Consider the following 24,982-nt stretch of genomic DNA (forward strand, 5'->3'; position numbering starts at 1 on the left):
TTCCCGCCGTGTGATTCCAGGGAGCACACTGCCTTGTGCTTGTCAGTTGGAAGAGTAATCCCTGTCCTCATCACCCTGCAGGGATGTGACAATCTCATAAGAAGGGGTATAAAAGTACTTGAAGGAGAAGAAACTATGTTGATGCAAAGTGTTTTTTTTTTTAAAACCTCTACACCGTTGTGGTGAATACTTTCTTTCACTTGGGGCTGGAGTAGAAAGATTAGGAATTTCATCTCTGGAAGGATGAAACCCTAGAAGAGATATGGTATATATATCCCTGAAGGGGAAAGGGGTGAGAGTTAGGTTGAGTACATCTTTCATTGCCAAATTGAAGCTTCTAGATCTAGGGACTGCTCCTGGTTGTTTGAAGCCTGCAGTTTTAGGATGAAGAAAAGATAATATAATTTTATTTAACGGATACTTCATGAAGTAGTAATTCCTGAGAGGTATGCTGACTGAAAACATAATAGGTGCCGGAAGAGTCAGGTAAATGCATGGATGTAGACATGCAGGGGTTAATCAAAATAATTTAGGAGTGTTTTCAGCTGGTTAGTCTCATATGGGATCTTCGAACCTGTGGCGAGAAGGAAACCGGTGTTTAGGAAGCACCAGGCACAGTGCTCAGAAGGGAGAGGTTGGCCAGCCAGTGTGCAGCTCAGCTGCTTCGAGGACGGAACCCGCAGCCTGGCTGTGTCCCAGCAGACCCAGGACCAAGACTGCTTCTGCCACTGACTGTCTCTGCGACCTGGGAAAAGTCATCCCCTCCCTTAACTGGGCCTCAGTGTCCTTACCACTATGGTGGAGTTAGACGGGATGGTCTTGGAGGTCTTTCCAGCCTCGAGGAACGAAGGATTGGGTCGAAATCACAGCAGAGGATGTTATGTGTGGGCTGCTTAGCAGTCAGCTTTAGTATCTCCCAAAGCTGACATGAAGGCCTGGGCTGAAATGATTAATACAGTCAAGTGAGTCATCGCAGGAGGAGTTTAAAGAAGGATTTCCTGACTGTAAGAGATGTGGCTCTCTAGAATATCTTGCCAGCAGAGACAGTAGGGTCTCCATCTCTGGACACCCATAACTGGAAAGGGAGATTACTACACCTGGGCTGGTTTAACAGCAGAGCTGTAACCATGCAAGGCTAACATTTGTTGAGTGCTTACTATGTTCTCAGTGTTCGCCTTGGATTATTTCATTTAGTCTTCGTGATGGTCCAGTGGGCTTGGGTGCTATTATTACCCACATTTTACAGTTGTGGAAACGAAGGCACATAGAGGTTTGGTAACTTGCGCAAGGTCACACAGATGGTAAGAGGGAGCCAGGATTTGAACCCAGGCAGTGTGGCACGAGTCCATGCTCTTCAGTGTGGTTCTATCCATCTGGAGGCATAGAGGTTTATGGTAGGTCATGCTTTCAAGTGGAGCTTTTTCTGGAAGCATGGGGATTATTTACAGTCTCTTGAACTGCTAGCTCCAGGATGTTTTAGGGCTAGGCCTGAGTGAGGAGGAGGCAGGGGAGACCTGGCAGGTATTGAAGTACCTGGGAAGAAAGGCAATGGGGATGGTGGTCCTGCTCCAAGTTGATAAGTGGAGGCTGAACTTCATTGATACCGGGGGCCATGATCCCCAGGGCCACCCTGGCACCAGGGTGCAGGGGATATGGGGCCTGAGCAGGAGGAACAGAGATCTGTGGGCTGCACCGACCCATCCCTGCCCCTAGGCTGAAGAACGACATGGCAACATTGAGGAGCACCTGCGGCAGCTGGAGGGACAGCTGGAGGAGAAGAACCAGGAGCTGGCACGGGTGAGGGCACCCGGCTGGGCCCTCAGGTCCCCTCCTTCCCCCAGGACAGGCTCCCAGGGCGGTCTGTGGAAGGGGCATGGAGGAAGGGCCTGGCCAGGGACACAGTCACAGAGAGTGGGAGGAGGCTGGCAGGTGAGGGGGGAGGTGGTCAGGAGAGTGGAGAGAGGGGCTGCCAGAGGATGAGAAGAGGACAGGGGAGGAAGTCGAACCCCAGTGGGAGAAGGTGGTCCTCCCTGGGAGGGTGGCCTGGTGCGAGGCAGGTGGCTGTGCAGGTGCGCCAGCGGGAAAAGATGAACGAGGACCACAACAAGCGGCTGTCGGACACAGTGGACCGGCTGCTCAGCGAGTCCAACGAGCGTCTACAGCTCCACCTGAAGGAGCGCATGGCAGCCCTGGAGGAGAAGGTGCCTGGAGGGGCGGGGTTGGGATGTGAGAGGTTAGTGCTGGGTGTGGCGGGGGATGGGGGGAGGCGGGACTGCGATGGGCGCAGGCAGGATCTCACTGGGGTGGGTAGCCAGCCTGGAGAGGAGGGACTGAGACTGCACACCCGGAGGCTCAGGTCTGGATTGGGAGAGGAAGGCAGGGGCCTGGCTCACGGCTGCTCTCCCCCAGAACACGTTGATCCAGGAGTTGGAGAGCTCCCAGCGGCAGATTGAGGAGCAGCACCACCACAAGGTACCCGGCTGAGGCCAGCCCTGCCCAGCCTGGGAGGGCCGGGTTGCAGGGAGGAAAGGACACCCTGCTTTTAACACTGCTGCTCTGATACTCGGCAGTGTTAGTGCCTATGTTAGTGCACTACATACGTTATTCCGTGATTTCTTATTAGAGCCCATCATAGTAGATGCATCACTGCCCACAGGTAAAGAAGAAACTGAGGCCAGAAGCTTAGGGCAGAGGTGGACAGCAGAGAGGCAGGGCCCAGTGAGGGGCTCCACCGCAGGATTTGGAGGGAGCTTCAAACCCTGGTGCAGCCAGAGCCTGGTGATTCTGGGAGGATTTGCCTCTGTCCTGGCTTTGGCAGTGTCTGTGAGGTCTGAGAGGGCGCTGGGGCCCTCTTGCTGCCCAGCCTCATCTGCTGTGCGTTTGTGCAGTAGTGAGGCGTCAGGAGGCCTAGGCTAGTAGAGCTCTCCCCAGACAGACCCCCTCCTGGCCCTGCCCCTCTGCCCATCCTTCCACTCACTCTCCGGTTGGACCTCTTCTCTTTTGGTGTCATCTGTGGGCCTGGCTTGGGGCCCCTGGCTTTGGACTTTGCAATACATTCTTCAGCATCTCCCCAACTCTGCTGTCTTCTTTGTCCCTCTCTGACTCCCGCCCTCCCTCTCTGCCCCTCCCTGGCCCCCACCCCCACCCCGGGTCTGCTGGCACAGGGCCGCCTGTCTGAAGAGATTGAGAAGCTGCGCCAAGAGGTGGACCAGCTGAAGGGCCGAGGGGGCCCGTTTGTGGATGGCGTGCACTCCAGGTACTGCAGCGCCGGAGGTTGGGCATGCCAGGATGGGGTCCTATCGGACCCTGCGGAAGGAGACTTCCTTCCAACAAAAGACTGCCCAGGACCTCAGGGTCCTCCTCCTGTTGAGGGTGGGACACTGAGGCTCAGAGAACTTGGTCAAAGTCACCCAGCTTACTTGGGCAGTTTGGGAGGGAACACCTGTCCTCCGAGGGCTGCTGAGAGGTGAGTCATCAGACAGTCAGTGCTCTGTCCCCGCTGTGGTAGGACATAGGCCGTGGTTTCTGCTTCCTTGACAGAGGGCACACCCCTGAGAGAGGCCTGCACATCCCTTGCTTAGCCCTGTCCCACAAGGCCCACTGGTAGGGAGGGCCACTCATTCCAGTTCTCTTGAGAGTCAAGGACCACCCAAGTTCAGGCAGCAGGCAGAAAGGCAGCAGGAGAGATTGGAATGAAGCATCAGAAACTTCCTTACTGGAAGTTGAGATGCCGTGGCGATCCTACGGTCTTGGCATCCCTTTTCTTGAAACCATTGTAAGAGAGGGAGCTTACCTCCTAATGCTTGAATTAGGCCCATGTTTAGGGAACCTCTGGATTTTCCCCCACATTTTGTGGAGCAATGGGTATTGAACTCAGACCTCGAGCCTGTCCTCAGTACCCAGGCCAGAGAGGTGGGGTGAAGACAGAGGAGACTGAAGTGGATGGTGCCACTCAAGGTTCATGGCTCTTGGCTGTTTTCTCTCCAAACCAAAGTCTCTTAGATCAGAACCCTTGCCGTTCCCTTTGATCATGTGCTTGCTCTATCAGGGAAATGGGATGAACTACCGTGAAGAAAGGTCAATGGAAATATGCATATGGATGTGTGTGGAGGGGCAGTGCTTGAAATAGGGAAGGGGATGTTGAGCTTGAAGAAGAGAAGCCTGTGGGTGTCTGGGTTGGGAGAGACTTTAAGTACCATCTCCATGTTCACCAGGAATTATTGTATATGGCTATGAAGAGAAGCAGAGGATGGAGACAGGTAACAGTAGTTGGGATTTCTCCTACTTCTCCCATCCTGACCAGAAGAGACAACCCCTCAATTAGTAAAATATGGCCAACAGTACACCAAGCCATTTGCCACTGCTTGGCTTTTTTTTTAATGGTTGGGAATGCTTGGGTTCGACTATAGAATCATTGGGTACATCATGGAATTGGGGCTGAGTTGCAGGGAGAAAAGGGGAATATGCGGGAACTTCCCTCTCCATCCAGCGACCTCATATAGTCTGTATAGACACTGTGTCCCTTCATTCTGGACTCCCTCAAGGGTTCCAAGTAGAAAGGCACAGGGAAGAAGTATCACTGGGGAGGCTTTCAGATATTCCAGGGGATTGTTGCTTGGGTTCTAAAATCTCAGGGTTGGAATAGACTCTTGGGGCAGTCAAAGTATTTTCTCTAGCTTGTGTTTCTGACAGTGTCAGGGCCTCCTAAAGCTTCCTAGGCATAAGGGTATGCCTGGCTTGAATTTTAACCAGGGACTTGGTCCAGATTATGGGGAGACCCAAGGAAAAGTGCTGGATAGAAGACCAAAAAACAAACACCCTCAGAGTGAAAAGGACCTGTAGACATCATCCCTTCCAACCTCTCCCAGTGCCTGGAGCCCTCCTGCGCCATGTGTTTCAGATGGCCAGAGAGCCTCTGCTCGAATACCTCTTTGATGGGGAGCTCAACTTTTTAAAAGCCACCAGTTACATCATAAGCCAACCCTTGCCATTAGAAGATCTTTCTTATGCCAGATGGAAAGCCACTCTCTGGAACTTTCTCCCCTGGCTCATTCTGACCCCCAGAGCACCAGGGCATACGTCTACTCTTTTGCTTACACGGCAGCCTTTCAGACATTTATGACAGCTCCGTGTTCTGCTAAGACGTCTCTTCTCTGAGCTGAAGATCCCTTGACTCTTTGGGCCCACTGGGTGTGAGCTGGGGCTCTCAGTCCTCAGCGCCTGTCTTTTCTCTCCCCCATCACCGCTCAAGGTCGCACATGGGCAGTGCAGCAGACGTGCGGTTCTCCCTGGGCACAACCACACACGCACCCCCAGGCGTGCATCGCCGCTACTCGGCATTGAGGGAAGAGTCTGCCAAGGTGAGGGGGTGGAGGGATCTCCTCAGGGAGTTTGGGGTCAATTCGGCCGCGTGCCTGGCTCCAGTTACGCAGACGGCTGGTGTGTGGGGCAAATCCTTCCCCTTCCCTCCCCTGTGTCAACGACAGCTGCAGCCCTGGGGTTGAGGCCATCGTCAGCTGCAACAGCTGTGCCCCCCTCTTGCCTTGGCCTCCTGGTGGGCAAGAGGTGGGGGCTGGCAGGCAGCCAACAGTCCCTGAGGCCCCACTGAAGTGTGTGTGCGTGTGCCTGGGCGTGCAGGCGTGTGTATCTGGTGGTCGGGCGTGGGGGCCGGGGGGATGCTTCGTGGGTAAGATGGAATTGGCAAACTTTCTGGAACAAAAGCTGTGGTTCATGGGGGAGATGAGGGAGGGATGACAGGTTAACTGGCCCTTGGGATGGCACCTGGAGTTTTCCGAGAAGCAGCTGTGCGTTCATGCTGTCTGAGTCTGCCTAGGGAGATTAGGGGAGAATGAGGGAAGATATGGGGCAGAAAAATGCCGAGTTCGATCTTTTGGGAAAGTGCAATTATTCGTCATGTTCTGTCCTGAGTCCAGGTCCTCTAAATATCATTTAGAGCACTGGGGCATTAGAAGATATAGATGGAGAAAGAGGGAACTCTTAGTCTCAGGGGAAGATTCATTCTGCTCTTAAGAAACTCCTAGTCTGATGGGGGAGTCACAATCTGAAGGCGCCTCTTTTTCTTTCTCCCCTGACTTCTTTACTCTTTCTGTTTATAAGAACATAGCAGCTGTCCAGGAGCTGAGAGGCTGCAGGAGCCTTGAGGGGGAGCTAGGAGGCTTGGGTCATAGAGGATGGGTGTTAGAGTACCTTTCTGTCCCTGGCCCCCTTTCTTCCTTCTCTGCTCTTCTGGCTCTCCCAGCCCAGTTCTCTGCCCTCCCCTCTTCTGGGCCTTTGCCCGCTGGATAGGTGTGTAGGATGATTTCAGAGAAGCTGGCACCTCTCGGGGTTGGCCGGACTGTCCTATGATGAGCTGAAACTCTGCAGAATGTCTAGTCAGGCCTGCTTGGCCTTTCTGGCTCCCTAAGTGTAGTCAGCCTTTGAGTTTGTGTGAATGGAAAGTGATAGCTTTTATATAGTGCTTGCTTTGTGCCAGGCACTGTGCTAAGGGCTTTACATGTATTTTCCTCATTTGATCCTCACAGCTATCTATAAGGTAAGTACCTTACCATCCCCATTTTACAAATGAAGAAACTGAGGTACAGAGAGGTTAAACAATTTTCCTGTGGTTGCACAACTAGTATTTGGTGGAGCTAAGATGCACACCAAAGCAGTCTGTGTCTGGACTCTCTTCTTAACAGTTAGAGCAGTATTTCTTTTTTCTTTTTTTTTTTTTTTTGAGACGCGCCCAGGCTGCAGTACAGTGGCCGGATCTCAGCTCACTGCAAGCTCTGCCTCTCGGGTTTACACCATTCTCCTGCCTCAGCCTCCCCAGTAGCTGGGACTACAGGCGCCTGCCACCTCACCTGGCTAGTTTTTTGTATCTTTTAGTAGAGATGGGGTTTCACCATGTTCGCCAGGATGGTCTCGATCTCCTGACCTCGTGATCCACCCATCTCGGCCTCCCAAAGTGCTGGGATTACAGGCTTGAGCCACTGCGCCCGGCCAGGAGCAGTATTTCTTAGAATATAATGTGCAAACAAATCACCCAGGGGTCAGCCGGGCGTGGTGGCTCACGCCTGTAATCCCAGCACTTTGGGAGGCCGAGGTGGGCAGAGTGCCTGAGCTCAGGAGTTCGTGACCAACTTGGGCAACATGGTGAAACCCCATCTCTACTAAAACACAAAAAATTAGCTGGGCGTGGTAGCATGGTGGCATGTGCCTGTAATCCCAGCTACTCAGGAGTTTGAGGCAGGAGAATTGCTTGAACCCGGGAGGCGGAGGTTGCAGTGAGCCGAGATCGAGATCGCGAAACTGCACTCCAGCCTGGGTGACAGAGCAAGACTCCATCTCAAGAAACAGACAAACAAAAACAAAAACAAAAAAACCACCCAGGGGTCTTGTTAAAATGCAGAAGTGGAATTGGTAGGTCTGGTGGTATGGCCTGAGATTCTGCATTTCCAACAAGCTCCCAGGAGATGCCAGTGCTGCTGGGTAGAGGTAGGGAGGGTCCTGCTCTGCAGTTATCTGGGTGTCTTATTACGACTCCTTTACCCTCCTCCTTTGCTAAGGACTGGGAGACTTCTCCGTTGCCTGGGATGCTGGCCCCGGCAGCCGCCCCTGCCTTTGACAGTGACCCTGAGATCTCCGACGCAGATGAGGATGAGCCAGGGGGTCTGGTGGGCTCTGCGGACGTTGTCTCCCCCAGCGGCCACTCAGATGCCCAGACCCTGGCCATGATGCTGCAGGAGCAGCTGGATGCCATCAATGAGGAAATCAGGTTAGGGCATAGCTGGAGGGCTTGGGGAGTGCCTCGAAGGGCAGGGGGGCCCTTTGTGTTGGAAAAATCCTATATGGGTTTGCTCACCTCTTACACCTGCAACTTAGAATACCACAATTCAGGGACCCTCTGTGGGTCATCAGGCCCGCTGGCCCAGTGCTGGAGTGAGAGGAGCAGGGCCTCAGTGGACTTCTCAGGCTTCACCTTCCCTCTCAGGGCTTGCGATGTGGCTGGGCTCAGGAGGATGCACGCTGTGTTCCTGCAACCCTGCAGCTGATCATAACCACTAAGAGTGTAGCTCCTGCTTACTGAGGCCAGCTCAGGGTGAGAGCTTTGTAAATGTCACTGTCTATCTTATCACAGTCCCTGAGGTAGGCAGCATGATCCCTGTTTTACAGACAAGGGAACAGAAACTCAGAGAGGTTAAGTGACTTGCCCAAAGTCACACAGAAGTGACACAGCCAGGATTCAAACTCAAGTCTGAACTTGGTCCACTGCACCATGCTTCCTGTCCCTAATGAGGCATCAAACAGAAACAGTGACAGGGAAAGTTGTGAAAACTTTCATTCTATCGTGCCTTTTTAATGAGTTTATTAATGTTGATGACACACAGCAGGGCAATATCTGAGCTGAAGTGTATCAGAGCTTTATAAGCTGTACAGGATATCCAGTTCAATGGTTCAGTGTATTGCACAGACCAGTTACAAAGAACACACACACACACACACACACACACACACACACACAGAGAAAGGTACAAACATAAGACCACTAGCTTTTTATTTTGCAAAGTAAAACATTAATTATAAGGACTATCTATTATCACAATCATTTTGCAAAAGAAAGGACATTTTAACATTCCTGAAGTAAGAAAGACATACTCAGAATAAAGGCAAGTCCTTCTTTGTGAAAGGGAGTGGGCATCTTTACTGGAGTATGTGTGAGTGTGTGCATGTGTATGTGCGTGCACTCGTTGCTCAGTGCCTCCCAGGCACACACGTGCACCATTTTCATTATTTCTCTCATTTTTCTGTGACACAGGGAAAACCCCATCAGGGGTCAGCATCATTTAAAAGTCCTATACTTGGAAACTGCTGACTTATACCACTTCAGACATTGCATATGTTGGGAAACTGAGGCACAGAGAGCAAAATACCTGACTCAAGGCCACCCCTGTAGTTAGGGGTAGGTCAAGAATTCTGATTTTCAGGATGGTTTATGTTCCACTAACCAAACTGCCTCCTTCCCCAGCAGCTGCTTTTGTTAAACGGAGGGAGCAGGCAAACTAACAAGAAGGAAACATATTTCTAAGCTCCAGCGGGACAGACAAAGCCTTCCTGCCAGTCCTCGGTGGCGAGTGCAGGCATCGGCCCGTGCTGCCTCCTGGTCCTGGCTGGGTCTCATGGTGAGGTCTGGTTTTGCCTCCCTTCCAGGATGATTCAGGAAGAGAAGGAGTCCACGGAGCTCCGGGCGGAGGAGATTGAGACACGTGTGACCAGTGGCAGCATGGAGGCCCTAAACCTGAAGCAGCTGCGCAAGCGCGGTTCCATCCCCACCTCTCTGACAGCCCTGTCCCTGGCCAGCGCGTCCCCACCACTCAGCGGCCGCTCTACACCTAAGCTCACCTCCCGCAGTGCTGCCCAGGACCTGGACCGAATGGGGGTCATGACCCTGGTGAGAGGCAGCTGAGGAGCAGGCCTGGCGTCACTGGGCCCTGCACCGGGGGAGGTTTTAAGGGATGGTAGGACTCATGTGCTCTCAGCTGGGCCTGCCGTCGTCTTCCCATGATGTGTGCAGACCCCGACATGTCAGGCCACCAACCTGTCCTGGGTTTGAGAAGGGCCTAGGTCATATCTTCTTTGCTGTCTTCCTTGGACGAGCCCAGACTGCTAAAGAAACTCACCCACTGCCCTCACCTCTTCCTTTCTTCCAGAAAAATAAGCCCTGGCTTGTTTTTCTAGGCCAGCTTTTTTTTTTTTTTTTTTTTTCCTCTCTGGTGTGATATTCTTTCTGGGCCTGTGTGAGGCATTGAATCCTATCTTCTCATCCTAAGACTACTGGGCTCCCCTGGGGTTGGCTCTAGGGCATGGAGATGGTAAGTCCAAGCTTACCCATCCCTCTCTCTTGCAGCCCAGTGACTTAAGAAAGCATAGGAGGAAGCTGCTGGTGAGTGCTGCCTGATGGCCCAGGTACTAACGGGTTCGCTGCTCCCATGCCCTTTCCTTTCGGCTTCCTCCCCCAGGGCCCTTCAGTCTGAGTCTGAACTCAGAGAGGCACCCAGGGCCTCCCCACCGCATTTCTCCACGCTCCTCCACCTCTTCTGGGCTGGGTAGACAGGCCCGAGATCTCTCCCTCTATCCCCTGACGGCTCCACTGTCTGTTCAGTCGCCAGTGTCTCGGGAAGAGAACCGAGAGGATAAAGCCACCATAAAATGTGAGACTTCTCCTCCTTCCTCACCCAGGACGCTGCGGCTAGAGAAGCTTGGCCACCCAGCCCTGAGCCAGGAAGAAGGCAAGAGGTAAGTGGAGCAGACCCTACCTCCAGTCTCTCCATCCGCAGGGTCCTCTCCTCCCCTCCTCTGCCTCTGCAGGGACCGCATCTCCCCTGTCCCAGTTTCCTGAATGTCTTACTTCTCTTTGAAACACCATCAGGGAAGGGAGTTCCTATGTCTCCCTTGCCCCCATCCCAGTTCTGACACTTAATAGAAGTTCTTCCTGAGGTCTAACTTCCATCTTTCCTGCTGTCACTTAAGTATGTTTCCTCTTATTCTGTCCCCTTCTGGCTATCACCCTGTAGTGCCTTGGAGGATCAGGGCAGCAACCCCAGCAGCAGCAACAGCAGCAGCCAGGACTCCCTGCACAAGGGCGCCAAGCGCAAGGGCATCAAGTCTTCCATTGGCCGCCTGTTTGGGAAGAAGGAGAAGGGCAGGCTGATCCAGCTGAGTCGGGATGGAGCCACAGGCCATGGTCTCTGTCCCCTTCCTAACGGAGGTCTGGGCGGGCATTGGGGCATCAGAAGCAGGAAGGTGTACTTGGACTGGCCTTCTCTGCCTGCATCCCAGGGACCAGTTGGGGGAAGCCCCAGGCAGGTGACCTCAGATCCGCAGAAGCAGTTTTCGGTTAGAGCTATTCATGGTGGAGTGGACTGCCTTATGAGGGGGTAAGCTTCTGCCTCTACAAGTGTCAGGAAGTGGCTAGATGGCTTTATTTGGCATGCTGTGGAAAGGTCTCCTGTACTGAGTGAAGGATTGGGCGTCTGGGGTTTCTTTCAATTTGGAGATTTTCTGATGTACTGTGCTCGGGACCTTCTGGAGAAATCTCTTGGTTGTTTCTTTAGAAGAGTCAGTTCTTGATTAGAACTTATTTCTGGGTACCTCTGGCCTCTGGGACTCAAAATGTGGTAACACCTAGTTATAGCTTTGTAGACATTAAATTCAAGGAAGCTCTTAGGCAAGCGTGACATCGTTACCACCTCTATGATAGTATAAAAGTCTAGTACATACTTGGCATGTGGTGAGTACACAATAAATGTTAGCTTTCATCTGCCCCCTCTCTTCTATTTCTTCTTTTCTCTTTTCTTTCCTGTTCCATCACCTTTTCTTTCTGTTTCCTATTCAGCCATTTGTTCCACAAACATTTATTGAGTAACTACTGTATGCCTTAGTAACAGGTGCTGACCAACAGTTCATTCCTTCAAGGAGTTCAGTGTCTAATGAAAAGGAAGAAGTAAAGAGACAATTCCAGAACAATCTATTGATAGAAATGTGCCCAGGGTGCTTGTGGGACTCAGAATTCGGCTATGGAATGATGGGGACAACAGGGGTGGCCTCCTTTGGTAGCGACATCTGAGCTAAAGTGTGAAGGCCACATAGGAATTAGCTGAGCCAAGGAGAGGTCTGTGTGTGGAGGAAGGGGGTGGTCTGGGAAAGGCAAAGGTTTGTGGGTGTGAGAGGTTGGTATGTACTTATGCCTGTTCAGAGTTGAGAAGAAGGGGGGTGGGAGGAGTGGGGAGATGGGACTGGACAGCTAGGCTGGGGCCAGCTGTAAGGGCCTTGCAGCATCTGTTTTAGTTTAAAAGTTCCCCTGAGGCAGTGGGAGCATTGATGAATTTTGTGCAGGGGAGGAACTCATCAACTAGAATAAATGAACCTTTGGACCCCAATACATAATTAGACCTTTCTGCACCTCAGGAAGATGTGAATCAGAAGATAGCTAGCTGTCTGAGGAGGAGGAGGAGGGAGAGCATGAGAGAAGGAGGTCAGAGAAAGAGGAAGGAGAAAGAGGAATTCGCTGAGACGGGGAGAGGTCTGTGTGTGAAGGAAAGGGGTGATCTGGGAACAGGGAGGAGGAACACGGCCATGTCTGCTCACAATATGGGAGTGTCAGCCCAGAGAATGAAGTCCAGCTCCTTTCCCCAGTCCACAGGGGTGAGGGGAGTTGTGGAGCTGGCCACAGACAGGGGAAGCTGAAAGGTTTGATCAGGGGAAGAAGCATTTTGGGTGAAACCTTATGATTTCCGACGCTCTCCACACCATGCTGGCACCTAAAACTGAGACAGCACCTCAGATTCGTTTCTGGGTTACCCACACTTGTTGCATACTGTGTACTGTGTGGGGGTGACCAGGGCTTAAAAGAATTCTAAGATTCTGCCTCTGGCCATGAATTCTGTAGGGTTCTAGCATCAATTCAAGGAAATATTTAATAGAAGACAGAACTCTGCATGTTCCCCTTTATGGTTTTGTGCAAGTGAATGCACCCAGAGAAGGAGGCCCAGAGATGCAGCTCTCAGTGTGTGGATTTCCCCACCCCTGACCCAAGCCAGGGTCATCCTTCTCTCTGAGCCTTGTAGCCCACTTGTGTTTGTGGCTCTGCGTTTCCTTTGCACCTTGGCTTGGAGGAAGGACAGGTTCTGTCTAGGATTCTAGGGTGGGATAACTTGGGTCCATCTGGCTGGAAAACACCCCCAAGGCTGAGGCTCCCAGGGAGACTCTGAACTGGGGATGACCTGCTTGATGCCATTCTCTGAGACTGCCTGGATGCAGGGACACTGAGCAGAAGCTCCAGGAATAATGGTCCCGTCAGGCCATGGGTTGTCCTTTGCTGAGGAGCCTCCTGCTGCTTCTGTTCCCCACCCCTGATCCAGGCAAGGGAGGAGAGGCAGAGGGGTTGGCTGATACACGCATCTCTTTCCTTGTAGTTCTGCTAACAGACTCCGAGTTCAGTATGCAGGAGCCTATGGTGCCTGCCAAGCTGGGGACCCAGGCAGAGAAGGACCGGCGGCTAAAGAAGAAGTAAGAGCCACAGGCCAGATTCTGCCAGGATGGGGCCCAGCCCCCTACGCACTTCCCTTCCCCTGGCCTGCTGTGAAACTGAGCTCAGGGACCCAGACCCCAGCAAGGCCCTTCCTGAACTGAGTTGGCCTGGTCCATATGGGCACAACAGGGCTGGGAGGAGGTTCTTAGGATAAGCCTAGGGAGAAGGAGGCAAGGGGGTTATGGGAGAGTGACCTGGGTCCTGTGGGTCTCTGGCAGGGCAGATTGAAATCTAAGTCAATGTCAGGTCACACGCAAACAGAGAGCTCCTCGCCCTCTGGGGGTGGAGAGGTGTTCCTGCCCCATTTCTTGTCATACTTCTTCAGAAGACGGAAGAGCAGAGCAGAGGAAGTCCAGGGTGGGGAGCAAGGGTTGTGGGTGTCCAGCTCTTGCACAGCCCAGTGGTCCCTGGAGCAAGAACAGTTAAGAGACAAGGAAGAACTAGTGAGTCTGTTGTTCCTCTTCCTATAAGACACCAGCTGCTTGAAGATGCCCGCAGGAAAGGAATGCCCTTTGCCCAGTGGGATGGTCCTACTGTGGTCTCCTGGTTGGAGGTAAGCCTGAGCAAAGGGAGTCCACTCAGGGGTCTGGAGGGAAGGATGTTTGGGGTGGGCAGAGGGGTGATGTCCTAGAACTTTTACAGTGTGTTTCTTCCCTGCCAAGTGCACATGTGCCATACCTAGCATTTAGCCCCCCTCCCCCACCCCAACACACACACATACCAGTCAGAGGACAGAGTTGATGCTACTTTTAATCTGTAAAATGAGAGAGTGAGGATTTGAGGACCTCCACATTCCTAAAGTCTGCATTTGCTATTCGAGTCAGTGGATGAAGCCTGGCCCTTGAGTCAGTGGATGAGGCCTGGCCCTTGCCCCTTGCTATTGCCAAACTCTTGGTGGTAGGGCCCAGGCCTTGAATTACCTCCCTGTGCCCGGTGTCTGCAGCTCTGGGTGGGGATGCCTGCCTGGTACGTGGCAGCCTGCCGGGCCAACGTCAAGAGTGGTGCCATCATGTCCGCTCTGTCGGACACAGAGATCCAGCGGGAGATCGGCATCAGCAATGCCCTGCACCGACTCAAGCTCCGCCTGGCCATTCAGGAGATGGTGTCACTGACCAGCCCCTCTGCCCCGCCCACCTCCAGGACTGTGAGTGGCCCTTCCCTTGCCCATTTTCAGAGGTTCTGGAATAGAGTTTGCAAGGTCTCCTGTTGGGCTTTGGGAAGATGGCAGCATTGAGCCCTGCCCCTTCCTTCCCATCCTCACAAAGGGCTCTCCCTGCTCTTCAGGAGGATATGACGTTGATTCTAGGAGGATCCCAGCAGCCTTGGTTCCCTCCCTCTCACATACCACCCATGGGGCTCCATCTCCCCATCCCTACTCTGCCAAAATTTCCAGGTCTCTGGGCAGTTTCCAGGATGGGCTTTCTGGGGTTTTATATGGTTGCCAGGTTGGGGGAAACAAAGGGAAGAGGGCATTTGTGAATATTGTCTTGGTCCTCTAACCTCAATCAACACAAGAATGCAGACTGTTTCGCCGCCCCTGGGGTGGAATCTTTCATTACTGGCCATCTCCATGACTGGGTCAGCCCCATTCCAGGTCAGCACTGTGCATTCTTACTCATCCGGGAAACATTTATCGCGCACTTCCTGTGTGCCAGGAACTGTGCTAAGCATCGTGGATATGATGATAACAGAGATGTGGCTTCTGCTGTCCACTTGCTCAGAGCTAGGCAGTGTGCAAGCTGTGGGCTGGGCCCATTGGAGGACTCGGGGAGGGAGCTTTGTCCTTGTCCTTTGGGCTCCCAGCCTGATGGGGATCCTGGGAACCCACACCCAGGACCAGCTGGGTTTCCTCTCTGCCTACAGTCTTCTGGGAATGTCTGGGTCACCCATGAAGAGATGGAAACTCTGGAAACATCTACTAAAACAGTGAGTCTGGCCCTTGGCCTTTGGCCCTGGGCCTGGGGTTGGGACTGATGACTCCCACAAGGATGAGGAAAAGGCTGTGGGCAGTCAGAGTGGGCTGCCATCGATCTCATGTGAGGTTGGTATCCCTGAGGTGTGATCTGCTCTTAGGGTGGAGGGTTGCCAGGAGAGGGGTGAGGCTGGGAGCAGTTTGTATGTGTGTGGTCCTTCCCAGGAGGTCACAAGCTTGCCCTGGGCCGCTGGTGTGCTGCAGTGGAGGAGAGTTGGGCTGGGGAGGGCTTTGCCCTGCTATGGACTTGAGCCACAGGGTCTCTGCCCTTGTGCTTCCTCCCTGGTGGAGGAATGGGGAGTGTTGGGAGAGCTGCGCATCTTGCCTGGCTCCCAGTCAAGCCTGGGAGGTGTGTGTTTTTGCCACACACACATTTGCCCTGCCTCACCGCAGACGTGGGTGCACACACCAACCTTGTGTTCTCTCTTAACCATCCCGACAGGCTTTCCCCAGTCACCCAGCCAGATACTGGGACATCTTTTTCCTCTCCTTGATGGGGTCTAGGGTAGAGCTGATAGGTTTCTTGACTTTGCCTGTTTCCCCTAACACGCTGCACTTGTTCCTGCTAGGACAGTGAGGAGGGCAGCTGGGCTCAGGTAAGACTCCCTCTCCTGTCTAGAACCAGCTCCCAAAACTTCAAGACAATGTTCTTCCAGTAGGTTCTCTCCCCCGCAGGAATCTCTGAGTCCTTCTTCACATGAAAAGCCCTGGATACGGGTTCTTTGCTCCCATCAGAGCGCCCCCCCACCCCCACCCAGTACCCTCTAGCTGCTTGTTCTGGTTTCTCAGGGTGGCAGGTGAGGAGCCCTGGAGGGCTGTGGCCCCTGCATCCCTGGCCCTTCTCCTCAGTCTCACCCTTTTCCTGGGAATAATGAGACCTAGATTAGTGTGAGTCTTTCTCCTCTCGCTGTCCCTCTCAGAGGCACTCTGGTGAACTGAGCGAAGGTCTTTCATCCATTTCATGAGCAAACATTTATTGAGCAAATATAGGGATTAGGCCTTTCCTGACTCTCTGGATATAGAAGTGAAGAAAGCAAGCCCTCATGGAGGCAGTAAACAAATAAAGGAATAATATCAGTAAACAAACCATGTCAATAGGGATAAAAAAGACAGTCTCAATAAGTAAACAAATAAAGGGACAATATTGGATAGTGATGCGAGCTGTGAAGAAGAATGAAGCAGGGAGCAGCACTGTGTATATCTGCTCAGGGAAAACCTCACGAGCAGGAGACTGGCTGAATCATTCACGCCATAAAACACCCTTGGCAGAGGTGATTGGGGGGATCTGAGACATAGGATGTTAAATGAAGAATGCAGATCCTAAAAGATGCATGGAATTTGATACCAAAACTCAAAACCAAACAAAATTAATCATATATTGTTTAGGGAAATATACATGGATGATTGTAAAAAGTGTAAAACAGTTTTTTACAACCAAAGGAATAGTCAGAAAACTCAGCATAGTGGTTCCCTTTTAGAGGGGCAGTAGGAGACGTGTGGTGACAGCGAGCATCAGTGTGCAAACAGTACAGTGTGGGTAATGCTCTGCTGCTTAGCTTGGTTGGTGTCCACTGTTGCTAACTTCATTTATATGCTTCATAATGAGCATTTTACATATAGTCTTGTGTGTATCAGCTATTACATTGTTAAAAGAGAACAAAATAGACTTTTTCCATCTAAAAACATCAAGTAAGGATAAGGAAAGAGTAGGGTAGGGTTGCTGTGAAAACTGAAGCTTTCTCAAGATGGGTGGTTAGGGAACACCCTGCCCAGGTCAGGAGGCGACGTCCACATGGCACAGGCCCTGCAGGACCACACGGCGGGGTGTGTGGGAAAGCAACAGAGGACCTGGAGCATTCTCGGAGCAGAGGCTCAGGCCTTAGAGAATGAGCGCTGCTGGCTATTCAGGCACAGGCCATCATCCTTTATTTTTTTCAATCTTCTGCCAACATTTAACTTCCTTGCTTCCTTCATAAAACCAGCCTTGTCCCGGAGTGAGACAGGCTTCCTTTGCCACGCTGCAGGTCCTCTGTAACACAGCCTCTCCCTTGGGCTCAGCGGGCTTGAGGCTCACTGAGAGTCAGGAAGGCACGGCTGCCGCACAATACCGCAAATGCAATCCAGAGTCAACAGGAAGGATTTCATATTAGCTGCTGCCGGGATAGCTACTTCTGTTCATTAGTGTAGATAATTGATATGTGAGTGGAACTGTATCATTTCGAGATCTTATAAAGTTCCATTTAAAATCCCCACCTCCCGCCACTACCAGCCCCCTTATTGAAGATAAAACTGAAATTGTATTGGAATGCCCTTCCTCCCTCATGGGTGGAGGATGGATTCATGCATCTCCCAACCAGCTATACCAGCCTCAGCCTGCCGGCTCTACCTTCCTCCCCCATAATAGCCTTCTGCATCTCGTTTCCCTAGACCCTGGCCTATGGGGACATGAACCATGAGTGGATTGGGAATGAATGGCTGCCTAGCCTGGGGCTCCCGCAGTACCGCAGCTACTTCATGGAGTGCCTGGTGGACGCCCGCATGCTGGACCACCTCACCAAGAAGGACCTGCGGGTCCACCTGAAGATGGTGGACAGCTTCCATCGGTGAGTGCGGCTGGGGCCCAGGGCCACCTCCCTCGTGGGGGCCTCCCCTAGCTCTGAGGGTCTGCCTCCAGGAAGAGAGGTGCCTTCATCTCTTTCTGTGGCCTGTTCTGAATGGCAACAGGTCTCCCCCTTGGGAAAGTCTCCCTTGTCAAATCCTTGTCACATCCTGTAATTTGAGGATTTAATCCTCAAATTGACCAGGTTTCTGTCCTTATAATGACTACGTCATTATGTCTAGTCTTAAAGATACAAAAAGTCATTTTTCTTTACCTTCACCTCTTTTGAGATTTTCCCCCAGGTCTGAATTTTATTGCTTGTCTTTGCACTTGCTGAATTTGCTGTGTTAACTCTCACAAGACTCAAACTGAACCTAGTGTTCAATTTAGGTGTCTCATTCCAAGTTGAGGGGGAAGATCTTCCTGGGCCATTGCCCTGCTGACATCCCAGATCGGAACCTCTCTCCTTTGGGCTCACATCCTTTTTTATAGGATGTCATCCAGTCCTTTCCTCCTCTTTGCTGAAAAGATCTTCTGTTCAAAAGTGTCTGCGGCGCAGGTCCCAAACTGGCAGCCTGTGGGCAGAATTTGGCCCACAGACTTGTTTTTGTTTGGCCCACATATATCTTAACAACTCAAATTGAGCTGCCAGTATTTAAACAGTAGATTTTATATACAATTCTGGATTTCTGGTTTCTCTTGAAGACTTGAAAGCTCTGTCAACACATTCTAGCATGGAAGCAACCAGCTGGAGTTAAAGAGCGGAGTCCACTCAGGATGGGTGGGCCTGCTCCAGGACCTCCCAGCCCCCTAGCCTCTTCTCTCACTTGTGTTACCTGCTTGGTCCCAGCAGGCATTTGTGTTGGAGAATGCAGTTGGTGGCCATGGTGCTAGGAGTTGGCAGTTTTTAGGAAGTCCTTCTTAACATCCAGCTTCAAGTTGTGTGGGTGGCTCTTTGAGCCAAGACTTGTCGTGGCTGGATAGTAAGACCAGGAATAGGGCTCTTCAAGGTTCTTTCAGGGCTCTGTGGATGTCCTGTGGTCTCTCCAACTCAGAAATCTTATAGAAAGTTAAATCTGGAAGGGATCTTGTTAGCGTGCCTGTTTTGTGGATGAGAACATTAAGGCATGGGGAGGAGCAGTAACCCAGGTCACTCAGGGATGATAGCAGAGTACAGGGGAACCCAGGTATGCTGACTCAAGTCCAGTGCTCTTGGCACCACTCTGCGCAGAGCCTCCTGGCTTGGAACCCTTGGCCCATCTGACCCCAGCATGAGGGCTGACTTGTGAGGGAAGACTGCATCCTTCCCTCTGCACCCGCCCCCACCCAAATCAGCTAGGGCTGAAAGGGAATCATTTGTCTCTGCCTGGAGGCTGCCAGACCCAGCTACACCTGTCCCCTTCTCAGTGATTGATAGGGCTGGGGAGAGATGAGCTGTTCCCCTGCCAAGCCGGGATGTGTCTGGGCTGCTAGAGGATCTGTCAGCCCGGCCCCAGCCAGGACTGTGGAAATCCTCCCCCCAGCCCCTCTGCCCCATCCCCAGGAGAGAACTGTGGCCTGAACGTGGGGTTCTAGGTTCAGCTCCGAATCTTGAGTACTTCAGAGTTTCTAAAGCATTTTCACATCTCACCACCAAACTATGTGTCTACCTGCTTTTATTCCATGTAACATTTCACAAGCATGTTCTTACGTCTTTAAAATTTCTTTTAAATCATAATTATTATAAGAAAGGGATATTTTAAAACCTTATTTTACAGATAAGAAAAACAAGTTCAATAGAGGTTGATTTCCATCAGGTCACCCAGCCAGGTGATTACAGAATGGGGCTCAAATCCTTGTCTCTAGACACCCCACTCAGAGCTCTTTTCCTTGGGACATGGTGCTCTATCGAGCAGGTCTTCTAGAAGAGCTCCTGCTTTGGTAGGACAAGCATGCACGATAGTCATAAATGTCACCCACTGCCACTTCCGTGCTGCCACTTCCGAGTACCTGTAATGTTCCCAAAGGCTGGGCTAAGCCCTTGCATTTATTGTCACCTGCAAGACAGGTGTGACCCCATCTCACATTTGCTGGGTGCCTCTCAGCTAGGAAGGGGCAGAGCTGGCATCCAAACCCAGGTTGACTTAACTTTAAGGACTTTATATTTTTGCCATGGTATGCAGCAGCTTTGAAAGGAACTGGACTGGGCCGGGCGTGGTGGCTCAAGCCTGTAATCCCAGCACTTTGGGAGGCTGAGATGGGCGGATCACGAGGTCAGATCGAGACCATCCTGGCTAACATGTTGAAACCCCGTCTCTACTAAAAAAAATACAAAAACCTAGCCAGGCGAGGTGACGCACGCCTGTAGTCCCAGCTACTCCGGAGGCTGAGGCAGGAGAATGGCGTAAGCCCGGGAGGCGGTGCTTGCAGTGAGCTGAGATCCGGCCACTGCACTCCAGCCTGGGCGACAGAGCCAGACTCCGTCTCAAAAAAAAAAAAAAAAAAAAAGAAAGGAACAGGACTGGAAATTATAGTGAGTGAGATTGAAACTAGACAGAAGGCATTTCCAGTCATGAGCTGTGTGTGCGCATGCCCGTTCACAGTGGACCAAGGCTTAAACCAGCGGCTAGAGCAACACATGGGCGACTTGGGCCAGAAAAGGGTTCCTGGAAGTGGCGTCTCTGAGTTCTGTTGTAGGCAGAAGAGCCTCCTGCTGGGAAGTGAGGGGAGAAAAGGAGGGAGCAGGCTGCACAATTTAATCTCACAAAGCAGTGCCCTCAGTAAGAGTCAAAAGCAGGCAGAGTTGGGAGGGACTTTCCATTCTAATTCTGTAAAGATGGAAAAACTCAGAGAAGCTGAATGACAAAGTAGCGTTCATGGAAGGAAGAACACTATAGCTCTTCCAAGAGGGAATGAGCTGCCTTGAGAAGTAATGAGTTCACTGTCCCTGGAGGCGCTCAGGTACAGGCTCAGTGACTACTCTGAAGGAAGCTACAGGGGTGACTCCTGCCTTAGGTGGGAGCGTGGACCGATGGCCTCCAGGGTTCCTTCTGACCCACAGAATCTGTGGTTCTGTGTCTGGCTTAGTTACTGAATGCTTGCCCTGCACCTGATACTGTGTAAGTGCTTTTACTAATTTGTGTGAATTAATTATTTCATTTAATTAATCAAGCATTTGTAGAGTACCTGCTCTGCGCTAGGGGTTTAGGATCAGTGAACAAAACAAAGACCCCTGCCCTCATAGAGCTTATATTCTAACTGGAAGAGACAGTCAAGGAATAATAAATATATGGTATGTTAATAGACAAAACATGCTAGGAAAAAATTAGACCAGGGTGAGAGGGATTGGGAGTATGGGCCAGGGGTGGTGATGGTGATACTGCAATTTTAAATCTGATGAACAGTGTGACTAATGAATTGGACTGAGAAGGTGACATTTAAGCAAAGACTTAATGGAGACAAAAGGAGTAAGCTACACAGCCGACTGGGGGAGGAGTGTTCCAGGCAGAGGCAGCCACCAGTGCAAAGGCCCTGAGGCCTGCAGGCCCAGTGAGCCTGCTGTGTTTGAGGAGCAGCAGGGGTGTCAGTGTGGCTGCAGCAGAGAGAGCAAGAGGGAGAGTGGCTGAAGGGGCTGTTAGACAGGTGGCGGAGCAGATCATGGAGTATCTTATAGGCCGTTGTAAGGACTCTGAGTGAAGTAGGGATACAAAGGGGTATCTTGTTTTTGCTTTTTCTTTCACTTGCAGGTGGTAGGGGTCTTTGCATTCCAGTGCCTGGAGAGAAGGACATGTTGGTTTCATTCAAAGAACTTTTTTCCCATCAATCCAGGCCCGCTTCCTGACTGAGAGGGAGGATATGGGTTAGACAGAGAAAGGGAGTAACCCTGGGATGGTTCGCAGGCAAGCCCCTGGGGAAGGAGGAGCATGGGGAGGCTGGGGTGCTCTTTGTGCTGGAGGCAGTAGGTCTGGACGTGCTGTAGCTAGTGCTGGATGTGAGACAGGTGGCGTGGGAGTGTGGCCCCACTGAGGCTCTGGCTCGGGGGCTGTGTGCCTGCAGAACCAGTCTTCAGTATGGCATCATGTGTCTGAAGAGGCTGAATTATGACCGGAAGGAGCTGGAGAAGAGGCGAGAGGAGAGCCAGCACGAGATCAAGGGTAAGCTCGTCAGGCTTGGAGAGGGTGCAGGAGTAGCCTGCTTGGCTGGTCCCTGCCTTGGGCCGAGTGGAGGGGAGGCATTCTGTCTCTCAGGGAATCTTCCAGTCTGACAAGGAAGATGCAGCCTCACCTTAGGGAGCTCCCAGTCTGATGGAGGAGACATGGTCCATGCCAAGTTCGCTATAATCCCCTCCCTCCACCCCACATACCAGACTGCAGCCACTAACTGGACAAATGCAATGAATCCTCTGGGACGGTGTTATAGACTGGTGTGCTTGTGGAACTTGGTGATCTGGATGGGGTTGGATGGGAGATGCAAATCTTAGAGAAGACCTTGAAGGTGAAAAGAATATGAAGACTATTCCAGCTTGTGGCAGGGGGATGACCCGTGCAAGGGCTCTGGGGAGAAAGCTCAGAGCCTGTTGGCCTGACCCCAGGTCCTGTAAACTGGCAGGGATGAAATGAGTGGGGGGTTGGTTCCCCAGGAGCCCAGGTTCCAGGGAGGACAGAAAGAAGATACAGAAAGTTGGGGATGGGGTGGGGGCCAGAGAGCAGGGTGGACTGGGGCTCTGGGTTTAGGGAGTTCTGCTTCTGTCCTTGGAGGGTCCTTGATGAAACGTAGTATCTTCTTCCATCCCTTTTCTTCCCCCACACTCCAGATGTGCTAGTCTGGACCAACGACCAGGTGGTTCATTGGGTTCAGTCTATTGGGCTCCGGGATTATGCCGGAAACCTGCATGAGAGTGGTGTGCATGGAGCCTTGCTGGCCCTGGACGAGAACTTCGACCACAACACACTGGCCCTGATCCTTCAGATCCCCACACAGAACACCCAGGTGGGTAGCCTTTTAATCAGTCAACCTGTCTCTCCCTGTCTTACTTGCTCTCTTTCTTTCCCTCATACACAAAGGCTTAGGTATCTTGGGGTTGGGGAGCTTTTCTAGGGCCTATGCCAGAGGGGATCACGATGTCCTCAATCCTCCTCTAAGTGGTCCCCTGTGCATAAGCAAGCCCTCATGGGAACACATGGTCTTCACATACAGGGCACACCTAGCACGGGCCTGGCACACAGTGTGCTCTTACAATGCACATCCCCATCCTGCCCTGGGTACCTCCATCTCCTCCTAACCCCACTTCATAGCTGAGACGCTGAGCCTTCCTTTTCATCCTGCTTCTCTGATCTGACTTTTCTTAGAGGGGAATGAGCCCCATGGCCCGTAGGGACCAGAGAGCCCATATCACCTTTGTCTACCACCCTAGGGATCTGCTCCTGGGCCCCCAGGCTTAAAAAAGCAAAATATACCAAATTACACAGCCCAGAGCCTCTCCATGCCTGGGCTTTGGCTCTCTGTCAACAGCTCAAATGATTAAACATCTCATGAAATTACGTTTCATCATTTTTATGGAGCTGTCATCTAAGAATATATCTAAATTTTCTTGAACCTATTTATATTTTTGGCCTTTCTAACTTCCTGTGGGTAATAGATTCTAGAAGTGCTGCTTGTTGTGTGGAGTACTTCCTGATTTTATTTGTCCTAAGAATGCCCCTGTCAGGCCCCTGGGGAAGGAACTACCTCCTCCTAATAGTTTAGGTTTGGTAAGGCTATTTGTATTTAACCAGTTCTCACCTTTTATAATTTCATAAACTCTGATTGTATTGCCTCTGGGCCCAAGCCTTTGTCTCTCCAGACAGAGTGTTCTTAATTCTTTTAGGCTTTCCTCATATAGACTTGCCTCTGTTCCCTGATTGTTTTAGCTGCCCTTGTCTGGACTGTTTGCAGCTGTCAGATCTCTTTTGAAATTCAGCCACCAGAGCTGCACAGGCTATTCTGGGAGCAGACACGTTTTGGCTCGAGTGCGGGTAGGGCTGTGTTGTCTCGTAATTCTGGGCAGTGTGTTAGGCCTTTTACACACTGTGTGGCAGTGTACAGGGCCAGTGTGTCCTGTAGGCATTCTGCAGTGACCCCCCACCCCCACCCCAGCCAGTCAAAACGGATAGGACAGATCCCTTCATTCTCCAAGAGAAGCCTGGATTTCTCCCCCAAGTACAGTTTTCTCCACTTGCCCACTTTGGACAAGCCTCATCTGCCACTTTCCTACCCACTCACATTGCTTTGTGAGATGCTTCTGAAATGTACACCTGTCCTCCTCCCCTTTCACTGCCCAGAGGAGCAGTGTCATTTGGATACTTGAAATTTACTATGCTTCTCCTTTCAGATCATTTCTAAAAATGTTATGTTCCCAATACTGGCCCAGACTGTCCTTATTGAACTCTATGCGTAATATTTTCTACCCAGAAATGGACTTTTCTCTTTCTTTGATTTCCTATCTCGAATGCATTCAGTTTTGGAGGAAAGCAATAATTCTGTAAATAGCAGCAGGGACACCTCTCCATGGCTTTCTAACCTTTCTTAATATCCTGACCCAGTCATTGAGCTGTCGGAAGAAGTAGTGTCTGACCCAATATGGAATCCCTCATTTAAAATGGTTAAAAATGGCTCGATGTGGTAGCTTAGGCCTGTATGTTCAGTATTTTGGGAGGTCAAGGTGGGAGGATTGCTTGAGGTCAGGAGTTCAAGACCAGTCTGGGCAACATAGTGAGACCCAGTCTCTACAAAAAGTTTAAAAAATTAACTGAGTTTGGTAATGCATGACTGTAGTCCCAATTACTGGGGAGGCTGTGGTGGGAATTTTGCTTGAGCCCAGGAGTTTAAGGCTGCAGTGAGCCATGATTGTGCCACTGCACTCCAGCCTGGGCAACAGAATGAGACACTGTCTCACTCAAAAAAAAAAAAAAAAAGAAAAAAAAAAAGGTCTGGTAGCAGTTTTGAAAACTTTTCTGTTTCTGGCATTTCTGAAAACTGTGAATGAATTAATCTCCTGGGAGGCCTAAAGAAAGTCTGTATGTACACAGCCCAGGGACAACCAATATCCATAGCTGAGCAGGCTTCCTAATTTTAAGTTTTTGATGTGAAAACTTATCAGATATATTTATTTAATCCAAATCAGTCACATTCTGGTTATCCATGGTTTACATGCTGACGTACCCCTCCAGAAAGACAGGCACGATTTTCCCCTTTCAGACAATTTTTTTTTTCCAACTAGGTGAAGTCTCTTTATCTATGTGTTCTATGATCCTACTTATTTTTTTCTTAGAGACAGGGTCCTGTTGTATCACCCAATCTGGAG

The 24,982-nt window shown here is 51.3% G+C and overlaps 1 protein-coding gene across 18 annotated transcripts in view; it reads left to right on the top strand.

The window, feature by feature from the left end:
- Positions 1 to 24,982, top strand: part of PPFIA4 (PTPRF interacting protein alpha 4) — a 52,714-nt gene that overhangs the window by 20,322 nt on the left and 7,410 nt on the right. For 4 of the 18 annotated variants that reach the window (XR_001489789.3, XR_001489805.3, XM_015448325.3 and 1 more), the window contains 18 exons: positions 1,714 to 1,797; positions 2,070 to 2,201; positions 2,410 to 2,472; positions 3,165 to 3,256; positions 5,252 to 5,360; positions 7,569 to 7,777; positions 9,211 to 9,451; positions 9,908 to 9,943; positions 10,163 to 10,296; positions 10,575 to 10,744; positions 12,975 to 13,068; positions 13,562 to 13,643; positions 14,034 to 14,234; positions 14,954 to 15,016; positions 15,632 to 15,658; positions 17,490 to 17,665; positions 21,697 to 21,794; positions 22,454 to 22,629. Coding sequence is in view for 8 of the 18 variants with exons in the window: in XM_015448325.3 (XP_015303811.2) it covers positions 1,714 to 1,797; positions 2,070 to 2,201; positions 2,410 to 2,472; positions 3,165 to 3,256; positions 5,252 to 5,360; positions 7,569 to 7,777; positions 9,211 to 9,451; positions 9,908 to 9,943; positions 10,163 to 10,296; positions 10,575 to 10,744; positions 12,975 to 13,068; positions 13,562 to 13,643; positions 14,034 to 14,234; positions 14,954 to 15,016; positions 15,632 to 15,658; positions 17,490 to 17,665; positions 21,697 to 21,794; positions 22,454 to 22,629 (2,187 nt within the window). In the remaining 10 variants the exon portion in view is untranslated. Of the gene's footprint in view, positions 1 to 1,713; positions 1,798 to 2,068; positions 2,202 to 2,409; positions 2,473 to 3,164; positions 3,257 to 5,251; positions 5,361 to 7,568; positions 7,778 to 9,210; positions 9,452 to 9,907; positions 9,967 to 10,162; positions 10,297 to 10,574; positions 10,745 to 12,974; positions 13,069 to 13,561; positions 13,644 to 14,033; positions 14,235 to 14,953; positions 15,017 to 15,631; positions 15,659 to 17,489; positions 17,666 to 21,696; positions 21,795 to 22,453; positions 22,630 to 24,982 lie in introns of those variants that run through there. The other 14 variants (XR_273165.4, XR_006699215.2, XM_065539803.1 and 11 more) reach the window with 8 other exon arrangements.

This window comes from Macaca fascicularis, chromosome 1, assembly GCF_037993035.2.
Source record: "Macaca fascicularis isolate 582-1 chromosome 1, T2T-MFA8v1.1".
Taxonomy (NCBI): domain Eukaryota; kingdom Metazoa; phylum Chordata; class Mammalia; order Primates; family Cercopithecidae; genus Macaca; species Macaca fascicularis.